The sequence below is a fragment of the Natrix helvetica genome, assembly GCF_964273705.1.
Source record: "Natrix helvetica genome assembly, chromosome: 2".
Classification (NCBI taxonomy): domain Eukaryota; kingdom Metazoa; phylum Chordata; class Lepidosauria; order Squamata; family Natricidae; genus Natrix; species Natrix helvetica.
In genome coordinates this window covers 109091242-109109243 of record NC_138552.1, presented here as the reverse complement: position 1 = coordinate 109109243, position 18002 = coordinate 109091242, and the positions used below count along the sequence as shown (strand labels likewise).

The window sequence follows — 18002 nt, the reverse complement described above, 5'->3', positions numbered from 1 at the left end:
CTGACAGAAAAAATATCTTGGGCCATCCCTGATATAGGAACTTTCTAAGGCCAAGCCGCTTTCTATGTGAACATAGTTCTATGGTCAGAGGATGATGTGAAATTTACAGTAGGCGATGACTTCTAACTATTATTGTAGTCTACTATTTGATTTCACTCACATATTATTTCAGTAATTCTAGAATTCATGAAGAATGAGCAATGTGTTACAAGATGATGGTCATTTGTTACCATTGATGTAATTTATTTTTATTCCTTTCAGCCTACCTGAGCAAACTATTTCTAATGTTACAATACTCCTATATAGTTCCTTTGTGTAGAAGAACATGTGTATAATATTAGAAATACATTGTTTATACAACATATACATGGTAGCAATAGCAATAGCACATAGATATATATACTGCCTCACAGTGCTTTACAGCACTCTCTGGGCAGTTTACAATATCAGCATTGCCCCCAACAATTTGGGTCCTCATTTAAATGACGTCAGAAGGATAGAAGGTACAGTCAACCTTGAGCTTGTCAGGATCGAACTCCAGGCTGTGGGCAGAGTTAACCTGCAATACTGCATTCTAACCACTGCGCCATCACAACAATTTCATTACTGCATGAAGGAACCAGATGTACAATGAAGTTACAATTAGTGACTCCCAAATAAATATATATGAATTAGAAACATGCAGGTGTCATATATGGAAATGAACAATTTATTTGTATTGCATTATTTGTATTTTGCATGGTTTTTTTTTAAAAAAACCCTGATATCATATATTTACCACAAGGTTCATTCTTTGTTCAGTTTTCACATCTCATTGGGTAGGCTGTTGCCTTAAAAAATGAAAATGCATGTCTGAGTTAATTTGCAATGTAAGGCTATACAAATCTAAAATACACCTCATTATTTGCAGTGGAGCTTATTCCCAGATAAATATATCTAGGATTGTAACCTACTTGCATAATTTGCCACTCTTTGCCTTCTTGCGGTGGGAGATTTAATACACCTTGTCTTTTACAGTGCATTTCTACAGCTACTGTTCCTCTCTCCTCTTAGTCTTTGAAGCCCACTGTCTTTTTGTTCTTTTAATAATGCCAGGCTGATTTCTATTAACACTTTCTTCCTGGAAGAGCTTCATCCTTTCTCCCACTGTGCACTACACTGGCTAATTTTAAATGCTACTTTCTCAAGTTACAAGAAGACATGTTTTGCCCATTTATTCAGCCCCTTCAACTCTACTTGCAAGTTTCTAGCAAAAGGAGGAATCTTAAAATAAATTACAGTTCTCCATTCTTTCTAACCAGGAAACTTTGGTTACCAAATTCAGTCTCTTACCCCAATTTTAAACAAGATCCTATCTTAGTCAGAAGAAGCTAATACATCTTCCCAATTAGGATTTTCTAGTTTAATCATGATTTGGCAAGAAGCAAATTCTATGTCAAATTTTATTAGTGGATGTTTTATTAGTTTCAGGAATGATATTTGTTTATTTCAAAGTAGTTATACAGTGTACCCTACCCTACTTTTCTAGATCAAAGTGATTTAAGGCAAGGAGGGAATAATTTCTCCAAATCAATCAAATCATATTTAAAACATTATAGAAAGTATTTCCTCAAAGATTTCAATATTGGAATGGCAAAGTTCATGGGCAAAAATGAAGCTTCCAGGCAGGCATTCACACTGCACACATTGGAGTGCAGTTTTAACTTAAAGTTTTAATTTAATGTACAGAGAAGATTTGTTACTGGAAAGGGGATTGAAACCTGTGAGCCTAAAGTCATTTGTGGACTGGCCCAAAGTCACCCAACTGGCTTTCATGGCTTAAGGCAGGACTTGAACTCATGTTCTCTTGCTTTCTAGTCTGGTGCCTTAACTATTAGACCAATAGCAATAATTAAATATCATTAAATATGAATGAATAGTATCAAATTAATATCTCCTGTTTATCAAACATATGCTTTCTGTTCATTTAGGCATGACAAAACCAGACACAGTTTAGCACAACTTTGCCTTGTGTAACAATTGTACCCATTCCTGCATTAGGAGGCACTACTGCCTTCACTTAAGATACCTCCTGGATGGATTACTGCAATTGCTCTAAATAAGGCCACCGCTAAACATCACATGGAAGCTAGAATTAGTCCAGAATCCAATGGTGCAGGTGATTATGGGCACATCCATGTAATACCATGGGTTTGTGAGCTGCTAAGTGCAATTTAAGATTCCTGTTATCGCCTATAAAGCTCTAGATCAGTGGTTCCCAACGTGGGGCCACGTCCCACAGGGGGGGCAATTTGATTTTTAATGTGGGCAATTTGAACCTTGTTTAAACCAGGTTAATGGCCTTTTAGGCTTCCTCCACGTGAGTAGAGTTCCTTTTTTGAATAAAGTAAGAATTATATGTCACGGGGGGGGGGGGATCACGATTTTAGCGATGCTTAGGTGGGGCATGGCCAGTTGGGAACCACTGCTCTAGATGGAACAAAGCCACGTTACAGTAGTTGTAAGATTCATCTTACAAGGCTCTCCTATATCGTATGTGCTTATTCCACAGGCTTTAATAGACATTCTTTGTTGTTGGAAGATCACAAATGGCAATCACATGACCCCAGGATCCTGCAACCATTGTATATACATGCCAGTTGCCAAGCGCCTGAATTTTAATCATGTGATGGTGGGAAAAATTACTAAACAAGCGGTTAAGGTTTAGGACTACCTGTATTTAGTTTAAGTTATTCAATTATTTAAATTATAAAAACATGTTGCCATTTCACAATGAATCTTTTGAATTTGATGATCAGGTTCACTGTAGAACTAATTACACAATTTCAGGACAGGCAGCAAGTTTGCTGTAACTCCATCTGTAGTTCACTTCAGAGAAAATATTATTTTTGCTGTCTGTCTCAAAGGGACCATGATTAAGGAAGCCTTGGGTCCAGCAGATTCAGGATGATTAAGAAATGAAACTTTTAGGGAACAGTTTAATCCAGTTAAAGCAGAGCAGGAACATTGATACACATTACAATTGCTTGACGAACGTTAAACATCATATGAAAAACCAGCTCGGGCACATTGTCCTTGAGCAGTTAGCATTACTTTGGAGAACAGTCATTATTTCCCCTGTGCCCCTCTTGCCTTCTTGCACAGAGTGGGAAGGGAAGGGCTGAAGTGGGAAGCCTGCTATCTGCGGTCTCTCTGTGTGATTTGCAGGTCTGCAGATCAAGATTTAAAATAATATGGGGAGCTGTTAGTTGTAGACCAGGGTCCCAATTTTGGACTTGTCCCTGCAAATGGGGGAGGGTGGGAAAATGGCAGAGACATAACACAAAGTCGATTTCCTTCTCTTAAAATAGGCAATATGAAGTTCTTTATTACACTAAGCCTTATTGACCTTCAAGACAAGAAGCACAAACTCTTGAGTACGAGCACTACAGAATCATGCAAGAATATAGTATATCTCCCCTAGGGAGGGACCCTTCTGAAACACTTCCCATGCCATCCCTTCTGGACTGAGACATCTTCTACATGACACTTGTCTAACCTGTGGATTTTCCTCCTGTGTCCTTCCCACCCACCATTACAGGCATAGTTTGCACAAATTAAAACCTGTAGGTAGAAATATGGCAACATTTTCACTGTCCTTTTCAGTGCATGGGGGAAAAAGAGAGTGAGTCATATTTAAGGTACCAGTGGTCTGCAAAATATTTGGCCACCAATCTAAATAAACTTTATGGATCAAGTGGAATAGCATATCAAGAATTCAGTGTCCACCTGCAAACCCCTATTTGAATATAATAGCATTTTTCTCAGTAGGAGGAAAATAATTTTTGTCTCTCCAATCCTATTCTTTCTAGTTTAAAACATAAGTTATTATCATTGATCAATGCATAGCCAGCCAGATGTTCAGACTGGATTTGACATTTTTAATCTATCTATCAAGTCCTTACCAAGGACCAGATAAGCAAATCTGGATGTTTGATGATGTTACAGATATCGTCGCAGGATGGAAACTGTTCCCAGTAAAGCTGCCTTTTGCAATTGATAGCAAATTTGTCAATGCCAATGGTGTTCAAGTGTGCTCCAATTGTTTTGGATTGCACCCAAGGCGCCTATATTGGTACTACCCTTGCTTGCCTTTGCCACAGTTGTTCTATTTCTATTTGTAGATCTTTGTATTTTGTTATCTTCTCCAATTCTTTCTCTTCTCTTCTACTGTCTCCAGGCACTGCCATATCCACTATCCAGACTTTTTTGTCTTTCTTATTCACAATTGTTAAGTCCAGAGTGTTATGTGACAGATGCCTGTCTGTTTGAATTCTAAAGTCCCAGAGCAATTTAATTTCTTCATTTTCTTTTGACTTTCTCTATTTTATGGTCCCACCAGTTCTTGCTTGCAGAAAAATTTTTTTTGTAGATCTTCCAATGTACCATTGTTGCTACTTTGTCATGCTGCTGCTTGTAATCAGGTTGGGCAATCCTATTGCAGCAATTTACCAGGTGGTCCACTGTTTCTTCAGCTTCTTTGCATAAGCAGCAAAGTCTTACTGTCTGTTGCTATCTTCTCAATTCTGGCTTTGTATGCATTTGTCCTTAAGGCTTGGTCTTGTAGAGCCAGAATTAGTCTCTCAGACTCTTTCTTCTTTCTTAGCCATTGCCAGGTCTGGTTATTTATCTGCTTTCCCTGCTACTTTTTAAATGTACTAGTCATGTATTGCTTTGTCTTCTCATGCCTCCATTCTGTTTTTCATTTGGTCTTTCTTGTAAATCAGTATGGTCTCTCCAGTAGTCAGTAAACCTTTCTGGCATACTAACTTCAGTGCATCTTCTTCATTGTTCTTCAGATATTCTTCCAAAGCCCATTTTTCTTCTTCAACCATCTGATGTACTTGCAACAATCCACGACCACCTATTTGCCTTGGTAGATAGAGTCTGTCAATGTCACTGCGAGGATGAAGGTCATGGTTCATTGCCTTTTTTGGGGGGGGGGTCTTCTTATCTGTATCAGTGATGTGAATCACTGCAGTTATGAAATGAATCTTGTGGTCTGGCTTCCCTCATTTACTTTGCTTGTCGGAAGCTGGCTAGAAAAGTTACAAATGGTGATCATGTGACCCTGGGACAGTGCAACTGTCATACATACATGCCAGTTGCCAGGTGCCTAAATTTTTAATCACATGACCATGGAGATGCTGCAACAGTCAAAGTGTGAAAAACAATCATAGTTTTTTTTTTTTAGTGCCACTGTAACTTCAGGCGGTCACTAAAGAAATGGTTGTGAGTCGATAATATATCAAGAGACAAAATGAAATAACAAGTGACATCAAAATCAGCAAAACAAGCAAACAAGGAACAAAACAAAATCACTAAAACAAAAAAGCCATGCATCAAAGTTGTAACCTTCATTCTGCCCTAAAACCTGGTGGGGAAAAGAAGTCCTTAAGAGCTTCCTGAACATCATCTCAGCAACAGCCACCCAGATCTCTCTCTCTCTCTCTCTCATATATATATTTCTAATGACAGTCAAAATATATGAAAATAATTATGAAATCATATCTGTTTTAAATATATGCTTACTTGGAAGAACTAATTAAATTAAATAGAACATATTTCCTTCAAGTAATCCCCCCCCACCCCAAGTCTATGGGGGAATAAGAAATGAAGAACTAAAAAAGAACTGCATACTCAGACAACCTAAAAGTGTTTAAAATGAGGATCAAATGCCTATATAAATGGAATTTTGCAAGAACAGACAACAATATGGTACATTATTCTGAAGATTCAGTGCTACTAACCACTAGGTAAGCTTTGTTCTCTATGTTGAATGTGAAAAGATTAAGGAAGAGCAGAGAAGGTCTTTAGAGCACAAGTAAGCGCTCTTGTAATTCCATGCAGGAGATAGCAAAATAAAATTAAAAAAATCAGGGCAGTCTGTCAACCCTCCTGTCTTTTCAATCCATACCCCTGCCTCCTAATTGCTGAAATTCAGCAGTATGTGTGACATCCTGTGGGTGGAAGTACCTTCTGTTAGGGTGGCAGGACCTTTGAATCAAAAACCCAAAGATAAAATTTGAAAAGTGGCTATTTCTTGAGATGTTAGAAAGCCAAGCAAAAAGTACAATGTCTGTGCACGTAAATATGTGTATCACTTAAAAGAAAGAACTGAATATGAATCACAAATATGAGTAGAAGATGGCTTTATTACAGAATATGTTGAGAGAATTGACAGGTTTTACTCTTAGAAAAAAAGAAATCGTATCAAATTCATTGCTGTGACTGGAGGCAAAGCTGATTTTTATGCTCTACCAAAAGAAAAATCTGATTTCTTGAAAATGCTGTTTAACACATTTCTTGTGACTTTTAATGTTAAGACCATAATATACAGTATGCTTTCTGTAAAATAATGTTACTGATAAATATGGACATTTTATTTCATGCATGTGTTAACTGCTCCCGGACTGGCACACAAAGCTCAGAGCTGAAATGAAATGGCTTGGAAAAACTCAGGAACTCTAATATGTTACACATGTTTACTCAGTTCAGTAGGACCGATTCCCAAGTGTGCAAAGGTCTGTAGCCTTGGCTGAATTAACAGCATAACAAAAGGATGCTACATCATGGCAGTGTTTGAGCTCAGCCCAGCTATTGGTGTTTATTATCAATTATCTGAACCATTTCTAAAACAAACCTTGATTAATGAACCTTCTTTTTATATATTTTATTTTGTATCAGTGATATGCTACTTTTCCTTGTGTATTTATGTTCTTTTTCATATGTATACCATGTCCTATTTTAAAACCTGTAATACAAGATGACAGCTGTAAATGAATGTGCCTACGATGAAGACTGACTGTATAGAATGGCACTTGCCTGCATGCCAATGTTTTTCAATCTTAGTATTTTAAGATGTTTAGACTTCAACTCCCAGAATTCAGCTGGTAGGGAATTCTGGGATTGAAGTCCATAAATCTTGAAGTTGCTCTGGCTGAGAAACATTATTCTATGTATAGCATGCATGCATTGCATCAGATCAGCTGAAATACCATCTCACTCCCTTATGAATTGACAATCCTTGCAATGTGCTTTCATCCTCAAATTTAACAACTTGAGCTTCTAAATAATGACTTCTAGATAACAAAAATGAAAAACCAAGAGCATTCTGACAGAAATGCATTCACTTTGGTCAGAGGTCTTTAAACCCCGACTTGATAGGCATTTTAGAAATTCATCGACAGGCAGATTTAATTCTTCCCCCAATGAATAGACAAAAATTAGTCCTCTAAGAGAACAGCATGAAGTGTGTGAAGTATAATGTTTCGTGCTCCAGATAGATTCTACAATATGATTGACCAATTTGGGGAAAGAAACTGGGAGAAAAATGATAGACTTGGGCCTATAAACTTCAGTCAGGGTTTTTCAATCCTGGCAACTTTTATATGTGGCAACATATGTGGACTTCAATTCCCAGAATTCTCCAGTCAGAATTCTAGGAATTGAAGACACGCACCTTAAAGTTGCCAAGTTTGAGAAACACTACTCTAACTTATGTCATCACAGTAGTTTTCAAACTATCGGTGTGGAGACTAAATTGGAGCTTATAGATAAAGTGAGCATTTTATATGGGTTTTCTGTTACTACATATTGCATCCATCATTTGCTTATGTCATCTCCTGCCTTTTAGCCTTGCCTGCCATCATGGCTAATGAACAGCAACAGATTGAAGAATTCACAAACATATTTCTTCTTAGAAGCGCATAAATATAATTCTTACAATACTTTCTTCCCCAGGTATCTAACCCTAATTTGCTTTAAATTATCTACATAGATAACACAGAGTACTTCAGTGAAAACTTAGCCAATTACGTGTGGGTGTTATTGGGTTGCTCTTTGTTATTTTAGGAGAATGTGTGGGTGATCTTCACATGCAAGAGATAGAAGTGGAGTATTTTGGGTGAAATAAATTAATAGATCGTATACTGGGCAATTGAGATCTCGTGGGACATTTTGAAAATGTTGTAAGGAAATAATCTGGACTCTCCATAGCAAAGTAAAAAGTAATTTGGACTGAAAACAAACAAATATTTTCAGAAAGTTAAAGTCTAGTGTGGTCAGTAAAATTAAAAATACAAAAACAACTTGAGAGTCTCACACAAATGATTTTCCCCTGAAATTCCTGCTCTAAAAATTGAACAGTTCTTCAATGCCATAAATGTATGTTGTCCTTGTTTAGCAACTGCATTGTTTAGCAAACATTCAGTTACTTCAGGGATGAAAAAGTAACTTTCCTGACAGTCCTCATATTTTTTTAAAAAAATCTTAGAAAAAAGGGTTTCCCCCCCCCCTGTTTGTGCAAGACACTATTAGAAATGGATGACATTATTTTGAGCATTAAAAAAATAGTTAGACTAGTTTTCTCACAATTTGGAACATATCAAAACACTTAGCCTAAACGTTTATGTACCCAGATGAGGGAATACTACTCAGAAGAAAAACACTTGGGTAGCATCATGGTTCTTAATACACATTGGCAATAAATTCAGTGGCAGAATTCAGTGAAAGCATCAGTTCCAAGAGATTGTATGTTTGCAATTTAGTGGTCCTGTTGACCTTTCTAAATAAACTTTGCAAAACATTAATTCAAAAAGGTGCTTTTGATCACATATAAAGTCCTATATAGCACAGGCCCTAGACATTTCAGAGCCATCTGTCTCTAAGTGTATACAATATGTCTATATTACAAGTTCCAATAAGGCAAGCTCTGGGTTGCATCAATGTTATTTAATAAGAGTCATGCCTTCTCTATCACAGCAGCTGCCCATAGAATAGTGCCTCCCCCCTTTGATTAGCTGCAACTCTTTTTGCCTTTAAGAAGGCCTTGGTTCTTCCCTCAGGGCAGGATGATATATAAGCCTGTTGAAAACACATGAGGTCTGCATTTTCATAACCTTGACTTGTTTTGTTATTAACTGAAGTTCTTATACCGTGATGTTTTTAACACTTGCTAGCCTGCCAGAGTTACGGCAAATACAAAGGCATAATTTGAGCCAATACTTCTTACAACAGTTGTTCAAAAGAGAGTAAACAAGGATCATATTCCAGAGGCTGGGATTCTATCCAAATGATAAATTTGAGTACTGATCTGTACACTGGTTGCTTACGGTAGTAATTATACATCTCCAATTCAGTTAAGTTTTCTAAGATTATTGCTATTCAGGTGACAACATATTTTATAGAATTACAGTATTTTTGATTGCAGAATTACAGAATTTGGATTGCAGAAGTAAGAATTAGAGCAACAGTCAGGAATATACAGGAAATTTTGTTATCAAGTAAGATTTATTATTTCATTATTTATTAGATTTTTGTTATCTATGACTGCAGAGGGCTGCAAACAAAAGCAGGATATTAAGTGAAGATTATCAAATGAATAGAGAATTGCAGGGGAAAAGACTATATACATCAGCCTAAATATATATGTATTTGTGTTACAACTCCTGGTATGCCCAAATATAGGTCTCCCTTTATTTATTTATATATATAATGTTTTCGTACATTTTCACGGGTGTAGGTATGCTGGTCTTCAGCAAGTAAGCCTGAAGATGGCGAGTGAGACCTTGCCGAAATGTTGCCAACACAATCTCAATCTTACATGGGAAAAGACCCGAATACAACAAGACCAGTGGGGCTTTCTAAGGAATGAATATTTTTATTTTATTATTATTTGTAGTACTATTAGTTAAAGTGGTATTTATTACATTATTTTCATATAATAAATGTTTTGGGGAGCGGCAATGAGCAATCTGAAATTTCATGAAGGAGTCAATGATCTAAAGTGTTTGGATTACCCTTGTGATAAGCAATTGAGCAGATATTTTTTGAGCTGCCAAATGTCAAATTAGCTAAATGGCATTTTATTTTAATGGCTTTTTTCTCAGTGATGTTAGCTTTGGAGGTAGGAATTGCTAAGCATACTTAAGATTTCCAGCTCTTTTGTTTCTCCCACCCATAAGGTATTGCACCTCTGTAGTGGGTATAGCAAATAATTATTCTAAGCACACTTTCAAGGAAGTAAGTCTCACTAAATTCTATGTAATCTACCTTTAAATAGAAAGTGCAAGATTCTATTGTAAATATCTCTCTCTGGAAGAGATTACCATATCCTTATGCATTTTATAATAAGAAAAGTTAACTTTGTTATTAGTTGCGAAGTCGTGTCTGACCCATCGTGACCCCATGGACAATGTTCCTTCAGGCCTTCTTGTCCTCTACCATTCAAGCTCACACCTTCTGCTTCAATGACTCCATCCATCCACCTTATTCTGACGTCCCCTTCTTCTTTTGCCCTCAATCTTTCCCAGCATTAGGCTCTTCTCTGGGCTTATAAGCTATTCCAATTAAAACTAACACTGAGCAACCCAACCTTAATATATCTTACCATAAAATAGCAAACCCTAAATCAATCAATCTCTCTCTCTCTCTCTCTCTCTCTCTCTCTCTCTCTCTCTCTCTCATTTAATCCATTCAACAATGTTATGCATCTTTTATTCTACAGTATTTTACTGTCCATCCATTCAACAGTTTCTATTTGTAGAAAAAAATTGGTAATAGATATTTTAACAAAATCAGTAAGAATCTCTATGACACTTTAAATAAATGTATGGCTGGATCAGTTTTCACCCAAGACAACATTTCATCAGATCCATCACAACCAATGAAGAGCAGCAGCATTGCATGCTAAGGCTGTAGGTAAGATGCCAATGAGCAAGATATGCAATAATCTTTCTTAAGATCTGGTGGCGCACCTTAAAATTTATTCAAAATGCATTTATCTCTAAAGTGCAACTCTTTATTATTTGACTGTTTTACATATGCTTAATACTTCAAGATCTTATATCCTCAATGGGCACCCATGCATTAATGAACCAGAAAATTCCATACAATTTATCTTAGGTTATTTCTATGTATTACCACTGTTTTTCTCCTGGTATAACCAAATATCTGAGAATTTGAACCTCTGCAAATGATATTTTCAACATTAGTATATAATGGCAGAATACATGCAGAAAGATGTAGGACACAGAGACAGATATAACTGGGAGGCAAGAAAACCCCCCATCATTAAACCCAATGCAAGGATGAAATCCATATTTCACCGAATTCAAAGGCATAATTCTCACAACTTTCAATGTTTTTGGATTGAACCTTCAGTGTCAGTAGTCTGTTTACAATATAGTGCAAAACTAGACTTGATAATAGCAATTTGTGAACAGTTTAGGGCATACTGTTTTAAACCCTGATCATTTTCTCACCTTCTAAAATTTTGAGAAAAGCAGTCACAGGATAGAAATGGAAAGTTTTAAAACACTTTTTCTTCAATCAAACAATCTACTCTCTTACTCAGTATTAAGCAATGTGGCCTTAAACTCTTTTCTCCTGCAGGGAAAACATGCATACTTATATGTGAGCAGTGTGTGTGTGTGTGTGTGTGAATGAGTGTGTATGTGTGCACGTACACAGGTTTGTGCTTTCAAGTGTATTCCCAAATCTCGTGTCCATTTTAGCCCATATAACTTGGACTCCTCAGCTTCTAAATAGATCTAAATTAAATAGATATTTAATTTTCCTTAATCACAGTTCCCATTCTGATTACTTCTGCACTTCCTAAAATGTCAATGCTTGAGGGACAGGGAAAGAGAAAAATATGAAATGGCAGAGGGGAAAAACAGATTGGCAGTTGGGTCAAATTTGCAAATGAAAGTTCAAATTCAGCCAGGTCATAAAGTTCAACATTAATAAAAGATTGCTGAATCTCGCACTACGATCCTCAGTATATTTACTCTGAGATGACAATATTTTATGGGATTACTCCTTAATAAATGCAACAATAACTGCAGTCTCTGAGTTACAGAGCTAAAATAGGATGCCCAGACACTATGCAATGATTCAGGAGCCCTAGAGAAATGGGGGGGGGGGGCGCGGGGAGAAATACAAAATAATAGATAGAAAGGTAATTAGCTGGCATAGTATGAAAGAAGGTAGTTTACTCAAAATGTATCTGTGCCAATGGCACAAAATACCAAAATTACACCACATCCCTGATTGATGGCAAGGAGTTCAATCTACTGGGGAAATCTACATAACAAGTCTCCTTAAAGGGACTGTCAATTCCAATTGATTATTGCTTAAGTAAAATTCCTGGTGGATCAAGATTAACCTGACTAAGGCTACGTTTCAGGGCACCCCAAACCTACCTACTCTGGTCTATTTTCTGCGCAGATTACAGTTGTCAATGGATTCTGTAAAAAGCATTTCATTTTGCAATTTTCTGCAAAGAGAAACTTGGGGCCACAAAGTAAACTGGGTAGGGATGGACTGGTCCCAGTAGGCTTTAAAGGAAAGGAGGCGCAAAGAAGCTACGGATCTGGCACAGCTCTCTCTTATAGGAGGGATCCAGTGGCTGTTCTCTGCTGAGGCGTGGGCAGCAACTACAAAGGAGGGAGGGAGAGAGAGACGTGCAGCTATCACTGCAGAGAGATAGATTCTGGTGGTACTAATTGTAATGAGGAAGAGAGAAAATTAACAACTCCTTCCAACCTCTGTGGCCTTGCCTTTGATTTTTCTCAGGTTTACAGAAGTGTGAGGTGCGGGACCATCCATCTTTCCACCCCCACCACCCCCATGCCAATAAGGACATCCCTGTGGTGGAAGCTGTCAGGTGGCATAGCCACACACACCTTCTTTGCGAACCATCCCACAAAAAGCGCATTGTGGGCTTTCGGGAAAACCTCTCGCTGTCAATCACTTAGCTAAGAAATCCCCTCCAGGGAGCAGAGAAGGCAGAGCGAGGGTAAAAAGCCACATCCGGGGTGGGGGGGGCGCTGCAGGAAGGGACGGGCAGCGCCTCCCGAGGGCAGGGGGTCCCCGTCTCCGCGGTCCTGGCGCAGAACTCGCTCTCTGCCTAAAATCGAGACAAGGACGCGCGCTCCGCCTGGACCGCCGCACGTCTTATGCGCTTCGCCGCATCAGGCCGTGCCCTGCCCAGCTTCCAGGACCGAAAGGGCGGCCAGATCTACGCCTGCCTAAGCCCGAAAGGGAAACTGCCGCAACCTCCATCTCGTCTCATCCACGCCCCTCCTTACCTACTGTCCTGGAGCCGATGCAGCCCATCCTTCCGCCCAGTGAGGTTCCTCCAGGAGGAGGGAGCGGTGGCGAGCGGAGAAGGAGAAGCAGCCGCCGCCGCCGCCGCAGCAGCAGCAGCCTGCGCACCGAAGCAGAAAGCGGGAGCGTGACCGCGCTGTGGAGCGGAATTCCCGTCACGGCGAGTCCCCAAGGCGGCCCTCCCAGGGCCGGGTGGAGCTCCTCATCACTAGGCTCAGGTGCGGGAGAGCGCTCCGAGCCAGGGCTGCGGCAGGCAGCGCGCGACGCCTGGAGGGAGAAGCGCCAGAGCCGCTTGGCCGCCGGACTCGCCGCTGCCGTCTCCCCTCAGCCTGGCGGGGCGAAGAGGGATGCTCGCGGGGCTCACAAGGGAGACGGGTGGGCGGGGGAGGAGGAAAAGGAGCGCCGAGATTGGGTAAACAGCTCGGGAGCCTTGCGCGGCGCTGCCATTGGCTGAGTCGGAGCCGCGGCTGGAGGAAGGAGGCAACGAGGAGCCCCCGCGCTGCCGCTTCGGCTACGTGTGATGCTCGGAGCAGCAGCCAACAAGCCAGACGCTCTGACACCCGCCCATTCGCCCCGGGTTGCGGCGGCGGCGATAAGGGGAGTGGCGCTGCAAAGCGGAGAGCTTGCATTCACGACTTGCCAAGCGGCTCCGCTGCCGGAGCGGTCATTCTTGAAGCACCCTCCGAGGAAAAGAAAGGGCGCGGATGAGGAACCGGCGAGAGCTAAATCGAGGAGTCCGACCTGGGGTTCGCGGGACGAAGCGTTGGGTTCAAAAGAAGTCCCTTCATTCGCCCCAGGTGAGCATGCAGAGGATGGCAGCCGGGAAAGGGAAGGCGCAAGCTGCCATTCTATGCAGCCTTACCTGGGATTAAGCCTTCTTGAACCCAACGGGACTCGCGCCGCGTGCGGGACAACCTCCCGGCAAAACCCCGCACTGTGCTGCGCGCTCTGCTTTAGAGCAGGGACAGCCCGGTTCGCCCGACGAGCGGATGGGGCGCTCTGAAAGCCCGTCTCGCGCTCCTCCTCCTCCTCCCCGCCTTGGTCCCCAAGGGCTCCGCGTGCGCAGAGCCTCCCAGCGTTGGCCGAGGGGAATGGCAGCAGCGCCTCGGAGCACGCGCCGCAACCGCATTGCCTTGAGCTGCAGTGCATCGCTTTTTGCGGGCGCGTGGGGAGCTCCGCTGGACGGAGGGAGACCCTTGCGGAGACGTGGCGGTAGGATAAGAGGCGTAGAGGCCGAAGGAAGAGAGAGAGAGGAGGGGGGGGGTGTTGAAGTAAATTCGGTCGAGGATACCGGGGAAGGAGACGAAACTAGACGGAAAAGGGTGAACAAGAGAGCTGAGCTGGTCGGCGATGGACGGGTACGGGTGAACGGAGGCCCCCAGGTGCCTCCACGGAGAAATATCTGCAGCCGCTTGCGTGGAGAAGGGCTCGTCGCACTCGCGATCCTGTCTTCCCTGCCTTCCCCGGAGGAGATGGAGGAGGATCGGCCCCTCCAGGCAACAGGAATAGAGAAGAGCTCCCCACATGAACAGAAACTTTTATTTCCGTCTTTGGCTAATAAAAATACATTCTATAAGACAAACAAATCCAAATTATCCTAAAGGTGATTCTTCAAGAGGCAAGGGTGCTTCTTCAGAACTGAAAAAGCTTCTTGGATGGGAAGCAAAATGTCTTCAAAGAAAAAAAAAAACCAAAGTCCAGTTGCCTCTTGAAAAAGCACCTTTGGGACAACCATGACCTGGATGGCTGAGAATCTCCTTAGACCAGGGGTGTCCAAACTTGGGAACTTTAAGACTTGTGGACTTCAACTCCCAGAATTCCCCAGCCGGCTGGGGAATTCTGGGAGTTGAAGTCCACAAGTCTTAAAGTTCCCAAGTTTGGACACCCCTGCCTTAGACAAACCAAAATTATCCCTTAACCTCAGTAACTGTAAGCAACCATTTGTGGTGGGGAAGCTTACACACAACTTCACAATGTTTTGCTACTTTTAGAGAAATAAATTTATCTTCATTGTTTAAGAGAGAATACTACTAATAAAGAGTGCCCTGGAAATGTAAATAAAAAGGAGGCAATCGCTGGTGGCAAATGTGCTGTAGAACTGACGGTACAAAAGTACACGGGCTGTGGTTTCTATGGCACCCGAGTACCAGGGCTGACATTAAGTTTTACATGAGTTTTCCTATATTTAACCATCATGTTACGAGAAAAGGCAGCCGTTTCTGTTTGGCCTTCTGTATCGTTAGATTATCTGCTTTAATTTGATCTAGCTTGAGCTGATCCTAAGATTAGGATGGCTTCACTGGAGGAGCCACAGAGGTTTCTATAGAAGCTGGATCAGTAACAATTATGTGATTGCATAATTAAAATGATAGTATTGTGTGATCAGGTTCCGGTATATCATGGTTATATACATTATGAGTATTAATAACCAAATCGCAGTGCCCATACCAGATACATATTTATATCACATTATGGTCTCCAAATTCAGGACAGCCTTATATTTAGCTGGATTTAATGCTCTCTCCTCAACTGTTTTGGAAGAGAAATTTAGGGAAACCCCATATGAAATCCAATATTGCCCCTGTGACTCAGGTGCTATAGAAATCACAGCCCATTTTATTTTGTAATGTCAGTTCTACAGAGACATTTGTCATTGATTGCCCTCTTTTTATTCAAATTTTCCAGGGCACTCTGATGATTTTTATACAACTTATCTTAAACAAACCAAGATAACTTTATTTCTCCAAAAGTAGCAAAATGTCTACAATATTGTGTGTAAGCTTCACCCACAAATGGTTGCTAACAATTTTTGATGGTATGAGATAATTTTGCTTTGTGTATTTTATAGAGTTGATTTTTATTGGTCAGTCGCCAAAATAAGGTCTCTGTTCTGTTCTCCCCTTTGTGACATGACCAGAAGGAGAACTTCCATATTTACAGAGAAGCTGTAAGGTTGAAAGAAAAGCATCTGTTGCAGCAAAAACAAATGTCAGAGACAGATACAATCGTTTTTAGACACTGAAGAAAGTTTGGTTATTGATTGCACTAAAGTGACATAGAGGCTGCCCTGGAGAGATTTTTTTTTAAAAAATTACAAATACTATGAATACTTCTATCACACCAGCCTCCTCACCACATCAGCTTCTCCCCCCTCCACATTTTCAACAACTTTGTGTATATAAAATGTTCCTCTCTAAGGAGCTGATTTCATACTTCTGCTGAAGTAGAGTATAATTCATAAAATCTTGTATACCATGTTTTTTGGACTATAAGATGCACCGGAGTATAAGATGCATCGACATTTCCATCCTCTTTTTTTGGGGGGGGGAGTATGTCTTTTTATTTCAAAAAGTATGGTAATCATAAATAAAAATGCAAAAGACTAAGGCAGCTAATTCTTGCCAAACAGGTAGGTGTTGGCAAAAGCTGCCATGACTAGAACTGCCCAATGGGATGTTCCCTACTACTGACAGTTAGCTGAAGCTTAGCACTACAGAAAGTCCTCAACTTACCACCATATTGAGCCTGGAATTTCTGTTGTTAAGTGACACATTTGTTAATGCCCCAAGTTTTGCCGCATTTTACTACCTTTCTTGCCGCAGTTGTCGTGAATTACTGGAGTTTTTAATTTAGTAACATGATTATTAATTGAATCTGGCTTCCCCATTGACTTTGTTTATCAGAAGTTCACAAAAGGTGAAAGGGAAGGCTATAAAAACTGAATAACAATTTTCCATGATTAAAATTCCAACAAACTGAAAACAGCACCAGGATTAACACACAATCATACAGACCCATGAAGCTCATAATAGCAAAAACAAGGCCACGAAGTCCAAACATCTGTTCAGACAGAAATATTTTCATCTGGTGTTGAACCAGGGGAGGAAAATGGCCTGTCATCTTAGGCCACAAACGTCTTGTATAATCACACAATAGTACTACAATTAACTGTAATTAAAAGTGATGGCATAGCCGTGATAAGATGCTATGGCTGTGTCAGATATGCCTATTGTGAAGCTGCTTGCCTGCCAAGACCAGCATGGAACAGAGCATCATCTTTATTTCAACCCCCACTTAACTTGAGTTAGCACTAATTGGGTCCAGCCTATTTCATTTTTGACTCTCCTTGGTCTACATACAGCAGCTGGAGGTGTGATTTACTACTAGAATGGAGGTACAACAGATCATAGGAAATGCAGGTTTGGGAGAAAGAAATCTGTTTTGGTTCTACTTCCAGTGTTACTAATGCAAGGTCATCTTAAAAAGATTTTGTATTTTGTAGAGAGTGTTTGAATGTGTTTGTGTGTGTGTGAAAATATTACAGAAATCTAGTTTGTTGTTCATGAAAGATACTTGAAATGTGTTAGCACAGATGCTGTGGCATGGAGAAGTTAGGCTTCCAAAAGTACTGGATTAAAAATTAGATTTAATCTGGATTAGAAGTTATTCCAAAAGTACTGGATTAAAAATAACAGAAACTGTTTTTTTATTCTTAATCCCTCCATGAAGAAGTTTAGGAGTTGCTATATGCAGCATTTTTCAAACATGGGAACACATGAAGAAATTTTTTCCCCATGATTGTGTATAAGCATGCAGCATACATACATGCATCCTTATATGAAAAATGTGTCTGAAATAAACTGTTAAGTAAGTACATATGAAAGTTCTCAATGCTTGAAATAGGAGTTCACAATTTAGAGTGCGTCTTTAAAATCTCAATTATGATAACAGAGAACGTATTTGATGCTGTAGCTGATTGCAGGAATTCGGACTGAGTGGTTGAGAGTTTGGAGCACGAGCTACATTAACGACCAACACATTTATTATGGATTGTGCTTTTCGAGAGAAGA

General features: G+C 40.3%; 1 protein-coding gene across 4 annotated transcripts in view; it reads right to left on the bottom strand.

Moving 5' to 3' along the window:
* Positions 1 to 13364, bottom strand: part of FAM131B (family with sequence similarity 131 member B) — a 57700-nt gene extending 44336 nt beyond the window's left edge. For all 4 annotated transcript variants that reach the window (XM_081940575.1, XM_081940574.1, XM_081940577.1 and 1 more), the window contains exon 1: positions 13134 to 13364. In XM_081940575.1, the coding sequence (XP_081796701.1) occupies positions 13134 to 13161 (28 nt within the window). In that variant the 5' untranslated portion in view covers positions 13162 to 13364. The remainder of the gene's footprint in view (positions 1 to 13133) is intronic.
* Positions 13365 to 18002: the final 4638 nt, after the last annotated feature.